Source organism: Mirounga leonina, unplaced genomic scaffold (genome assembly GCF_011800145.1).
Source record: "Mirounga leonina isolate KUSES-001 unplaced genomic scaffold, KU_Mleo_1.0 Mir_106, whole genome shotgun sequence".
Classification (NCBI taxonomy): domain Eukaryota; kingdom Metazoa; phylum Chordata; class Mammalia; order Carnivora; family Phocidae; genus Mirounga; species Mirounga leonina.
The window spans coordinates 4,625,213-4,631,462 of record NW_023270232.1 but is presented as its reverse complement, the minus strand read 5'-3'; the positions used below and the strand labels follow the sequence as shown (position 1 = coordinate 4,631,462).

Here is a 6,250-nt window from a genome sequence, read left to right as displayed (position 1 = left end):
TCCGGCTCCCTGCTCCACGGGAAGCCTGCTTCTCCCTCTCCCACTCCCCCTGCTTGTGTTCCCTCTCTCGCTGTGTCTGTCAAATAAATAATCTAAAAAAAAAAAAAAAAGAAACTAAAACTCATAGAACTAGCCACTTGTGAACTTTGTAGAAGATGTGAATATTGACCTTAGTTCAAATAATAGCTCTGCCCCTTACAAGCCGTGTGACCTTGGGTAAGTCACCGAAGCTCTAAGCCTGTTTCACATTCTGTAAAAGGGGGGTAATTGTATACATGTCATAAAATTTTTGAGGCAATTATGTATGTATGTACATATTGTACATGTATGTAAAGTACTTAGTAGAGTGCCTGGAATAGATCAGATAGTGCTCAGTAACACTAGCTTTTATAGGTATGTTATATATAAGGTACGAAGAAACTCCAAAAGTAAACCAGTAAAAGCAAGAGTTAGCAAACTATGCCCATCCGGCTGCCACCTGTTTTCCTGCCTAAGGTTTTACTCGACCACAGCTATATTTATTCATTTATGTATTGTCTACAGCAGGATTGAGTAGTTGCAATAGACCCTATGGCCCAAAAAGTCTAAAATATTTACCGTCTGGCCCTTTACAGAAAGTTTGCCAACCCCTGAGTATAAGAAGAAATTTAATTGTCCAAAACAAACGGCATGTGGAGTGTGGACAGGTTGGGGTGCCCAGCTGGCTCCGTTGGTAGGCCATGCGACTCGATCTCGGGGTTGTGGAGTTCAAGCCCCACTCTGGGTGTAGAGCTTACTTAAATAATTAAATAAATCTCTGAAATGTGGGCAGGTCTATTTTCTAATCAAAAACAGAAAAGAAGGGGCGCCTAGGTGGCTCAGTTGGTTAAGCGACTGCCTTCGGCTCAGGTCATGAACTCAGGGTCCTGGGATCGAGCCCCGCATCGGGCTCCCTGCTCGGCAGGAAGCCTGCTTCTCCCTCTCCCACTCCCCCTGCTTGTGTTCCTGCTCTCGCTGTGTCTGTCTGTCAAATAAATAAATAAAAATCTAAAAAAAAAAAAAATACTGGAATTAAAAAAAACACCTGTGCTTAATAAGTAGGATTTCCCTAAAACATAACCTACACTGTTAGGAAAACCCTAAAATTCATATATAAATTTCAGTGTTCTTCTCAGATGACTGTTCAGGATTAACAGGTAATGCGCAGGCTTCTTATAGCAGGCATTCAGTACACACTTATTGAACAAGGGAATGAATAAACGATGCCTTTATCTTATTAGTTGTCTAAAGCTAGCAAGACTGAAAAGACAATTGCAAAGGACTTCTTTATCAAAAAACCCCACAGGGCGCCTGGGTGGCTCAGTCGAGTAAGCGTCTGCCTTTGGCTCAGGTCATGATCTCAGAGTCCTGGGATGGAGCCCCGCATCGGGCTCCTTCCTCAGTGGGGAGCCTGCTTCTCCCTCTCCCTCTGCCACTCCCCCTGCTTGTGCTCACTCACTCTCTCTCAACTAAATAAATAAAATCTTAAAAAAAAAAAAAAATAGCGAATGACTAGATAAATGAAGTTATGAAATTGAATCGGTTGGTAGCAAAATGGCTATATCAAGAAAGGCTTGTAACAAGGGGATTTGTTCTAGAATCAGTTTTTGAAAGAGTTGAAGAAATAAGAGTAGCCGAGACGCAGAGTCGTTATCACTATCCCCATGAACCTTCCCTCCCATCTTGATCCTCTTCACTTTCCTTTTAGAGCCAGATTAGGGGACTTATTAGCAATCATTTCATCTCAAGTATCTTAACATCCTAAACACAGTATAACCTAAACAGAACTCTTAATTCTAACCCTTCATTCCCTCACAACCACACGTTTCCCCTGCACACTCCAACTTAATATGGTTCCTGATTTTTCTTTTCCTTTCATGTCTTCCATTTAATCCTTTAGCATGTCCTGTCATTCTATTTGCAAATTGCATACTGAATTTGTCCACTCCTCTCCATCCCTACTCTATCACTCTAGTCCAAACCACTCGGATTAATCTTAATGGAACCCTGCTTGTGTCCCTGTTCCTACCCATCTGGTGCCTGCCCCTCCCCCTCCAATTTATTCTTCCTCTAGAAGCCAGAGTGATTTCTTAGAAATGCCATCAGATCATGCCACTCTCCTTTTAAAATTCTACAAAGTTTCCCACTGTACCTAGAGTAAAATTCAAACTCCTCCTCCTCCTCTACAAAACCTTCTCCATCTGGACTCTCCATCCTTGCCTGACTCCATCCCATTCCACAACCCTCACCTGCTGCAGCCACACTGGCCTTTCCTATCTCTTAAATGCCAAATTCCTTCCTCAACTTGTTCCAGCCTGAGTGCCTAGCACACTCTGGAATACTCTACCACAGAATCTTTACTGCCTTTTTCCCCCCATTTAGTTCTCAATGTCACCTTCTACATTTTCAGAGACCTCTCCAGATCACTATAGCTAAATTAGGCACCCCTTCCTATTAAATGTTTACCGTATCACTCTGGTTCCTTCCTTAATAGCACTCATGACCTGAAATCACTTTGCTCATTTGTTCACTTGCTCCATGAGTGCAGGACCTTGTTGATCTTGCTCATCACAGTATCCTTTATACTTAGAAAAGTGAGAACACAGTACCTGACCCACAGTCGACATTTAATAATATTAAATACTGAGTGAGTTATACATGGCTGTTATGCTGATTTTTTTTCCTGAAAAATTGATCTCAGAGGAAAAGCAAGGTGTTTATCACACCTATATGTTTCAGAATCTTAGAGTTGACTGAGTCCTAGGCTTTGTGAAGCAAATTAATAGGCAAGCCAACATACAGAGCTATTCTCTGTATCAAATCTCACAAATGGGGGCGCCTGGGTGGCTCAGTCAGTTAAGCGACTGCCTTCGGCTCAGGTCATGATCCTGGAGTCCCAGGATCGAGTCCCGCATCGGGCTCCCTGCTCGGCGGGGAGTCTGCTTCTCCCTCTGACCCTCCCCCCTCTCACGTGCTCTCTCTCTCTCTCATTCTGTCTCAAATAAATAAATAAAATCTTTAAAAAAAAAAAAAAAATCTCACAAATGATCTTGATTTTGTGCTTCATAGGGACTCCATTTCAAGTCTTCATTTCTTGAAATGACTAACATATATCAACAATGTTATTTTGAAGTACATGTCCTTTTTCAACAGTGCTTGAAGGTTTATAGATATACCAAAATGCTCTTATAAGAAACTCAGCCAATAAGATTCTTCTGGCACAGAAACTATCTCAAATACTTCTTCAGCGAATGAGGTTTTAACGTTTTCTAACTGCGCGATGGTGCCAAAGAAAAATTCTCCTCTGGCTTCAAGTTGAGCAATACCTTCGAAGTGTCAAAAATAAAACTGATTCTTACAAGAAAACAAAAGAGTAAATGGAACCTTTTATTAGTGAAACAAGTCAATTTATTTCCAACAAGGCCTTTTCCTCTATAAATGAGACAAACTACTTTACAGTACTTTACAACAACATAGCTTAGTTTTTTGATGTTTTCAGAAAAGGAGCCATTTCTCTGGGAAATAGGAAAGTAAATATTTTGGGAAGAATAACTACAGGAAGTTACTTTTCAATTAACAGGCTTGACTACCAGGTATGTAACTCCAGAATCGTTCCTCTTAACAAATCTATCAAGTACTAGCCAACAAAGAACCTACCTTTAGAAACTGAGGCAGGAAAGGTTTCTACTTAAATAGGAAACAAGCAATCTAACATACCAATCACATGTCACCTTAACAAGGCAATTTACATAATTAGGTATAAATTATCTTTATGTTGATTAAGGTCCTAGCAAAGACAATTGGTCTGTTATGTCAAGTTCAAACTGCACTCATCTGGCTAGAAAGGTAATCATCACAATGGAATGGGGCTTGTTTGACTAAGGGGAAAAACTCTCTTCGATATTGCACATTTTCTTTCATTAAAAACAAGGATTATTAAGTCAAGGCCATCTTGGTTCTGAATCTCTCCATTTTTGTTGGAAGAAGACTCACCATCTCTTTACTAAGTTCTAACTCAACTTCTATTTCCTGGGCAGCCTCAGGGTGCTTTTCACAGTAATCAACAATAAATTTGTAATGTTCCAATGATGTTGCCAAATTTTCTAGCTCTTTCTTGGGATCTGCAGTGATGATTTTGCCATAGAGACGGGCAACTCGAAATTTAGCTAACATGGCAGGGCGAAGAACATCTTCCCCTATATGCTCAGGAAAGACTTTATTTGGGTCTCTCAGGGAGTCTAAGAAGAGCTGGTAGTATTTCAGTGCTGACTTATTGAGATTATTTATTTTTTTTACAATGTGTGAATCGGGGTCCCTCAGCTTGTCAGCAATGGCAACCTTCAAATCCATCATATCATAGTACGCATGTGCAATCTCAAACTGAATCTGCCTGTTGACCAACAGGTAATACTGTGGATTCAGGTCCACAATGAGGGGCTCTAGCATGGCTATTCTCCGTTTATGCATCTTGCACCGTCTCTCCATATCGGTTTCAAAGAAGGCAAGTACCTTAAACAGAGCACTGTGGTCTTGGACCACTTCGATATGGTCAGTGACATAACCATCAATCTGAAAGAACTCTTTTGCCTCAAAGACATAGTGTTGACCCAGTAAGAACAGTTCTCTGGCTTCTTCAAAATCTAAAGGTCTCAGATAGCTCACTTTCTCTTCCACCGCAGAGATGACGTCACACAGCTCACCAGCTCCAAACTGTACAGCTTTCTTCCTCATCCTTTCTTCCTCATCTAATTCTTTTTTCCTTAAAGCTCTAAGTTCAGATTGTTTATCAAGATCAAGCTCTCCTATGTTGTCCTGAAAGAAAAAATACATTATGGTGAGATAGGACACTGATCTGCTGTTGAATAATATTATGGCAAACTTAAGAGGAAAGAAAAGAATGCCCTCTTTCTCAGCTGGGTTTATGGAGGTGCTATAATCTTACACATCTTTTAAGACTTCTTTCTTCTAAAATTGTATTTCAATTGTATTAAAAATGTAAGAAATAGGGGCACCTGGGTGGCTCAGATGGTCAAGTGTCTGCCTTCAGCTTGGGTCATGATCTCAGGGTCCTGGGATCAAGCCCCACATCGGGCTCCCTGCTCAGTGGGAAGCCTGCTTCTCCCTCTCCCTCTACTGCTCCCCCTGTTTATTCTCTCACTCTCTCTGTCAAATAAATAAATAAAATCTTTAAAAAAAAATGTAAGAAATAGGAAAAGGTATAAATCAAATAAGCTGCTTACATATGACTTTCCTCTCTGGGGAACTAAAACTCATTTATAGTTTCTCCTTCAGGTAAGATAAATGCATATGAAAGAACTTTAGAGACTGTGAAACATTATATACGTGTAATAAATTATTAGTATTTTAATATTAGAGTAAGACTGTAATCTACACCCTAAAAATATTGCACTGAGATGCCATTAAGATTAATGATACGATGTTTATGCTAGAAGTTATTTAGTGAAATACAGAGAAATGTCCAGGTCTCAAAGACACTAAAGTGAAGACACAGTTAAATCTACCATCAAAGTTATCTCCTCCTACCCCTCAGGTCAAAAAAAAAAAAAGGTAAAATGGTTTAAAAAATAGACTGAGCGGGGGGCGCCTGTGTGGCTCAGTCGGTTAAGCGTCTGCCTTCAGCTCAGGTCATGATTCCAGGGTCCTGGGATTGAGCCCCGAATCAGGCTCCTTGCTCAGCGCGGAGCCTGCTTCTCCCTCTCCCTCTGCCTGCCATTCTTCCTGCTTGTGCACGCACTCTCTCTCTCTCATTCTCTGACAAATAAATAAATAAAATCTTAAAAAAAAAAAAGACTAAGCTGAGGGTGCACTGGTGGTTCAGTCAGTTAAGCGTCCTACTCTTGGTTTCAGCTGAGGTCATGATCTCATAGGTCCTGGGATCAAGCCCCATGGCAGGCTCCTCGATCAGCACAGAGTCTGCTTGAGATTCTCTCTCTCCGTCTCATTCTGCCCCTCCTCCCACTCATACCCCTACTCTCTCTCTAAAATAAATAATCTTAAAAAACAAAAAACAAAAAAACTAAGCTCATCTTTCTCTTCCTGGCCAATAAAACTGAACATCAGATCCCTCTATGCTCCACCCCTAAGCCTTTTCTTCCTGTCACTCAACATGGTCTCTTGATCTGCACTGTTCAAACTGAGACGTGGGCTGTATTTACAACATATATATCCAATTTTTAAGACTTAATTCAAAAATAATTTTAAATCTCTTTAA

The 6,250-nt window shown here is 40.6% G+C and overlaps 1 protein-coding gene across 1 annotated transcript in view; it reads right to left on the bottom strand.

The window, feature by feature from the left end:
- Positions 1-3,809: 3,809 nt before the first annotated feature.
- Positions 3,810-6,250, bottom strand: part of LOC118018069 (KIF-binding protein) — a 41,891-nt gene continuing 39,450 nt past the window's right edge. The window contains exon 7 of the mRNA XM_035016548.1: positions 3,810-4,830. Coding sequence (XP_034872439.1) covers positions 3,955-4,830 — 876 coding nt within the window. The 3' untranslated portion in view covers positions 3,810-3,954. The remainder of the gene's footprint in view (positions 4,831-6,250) is intronic.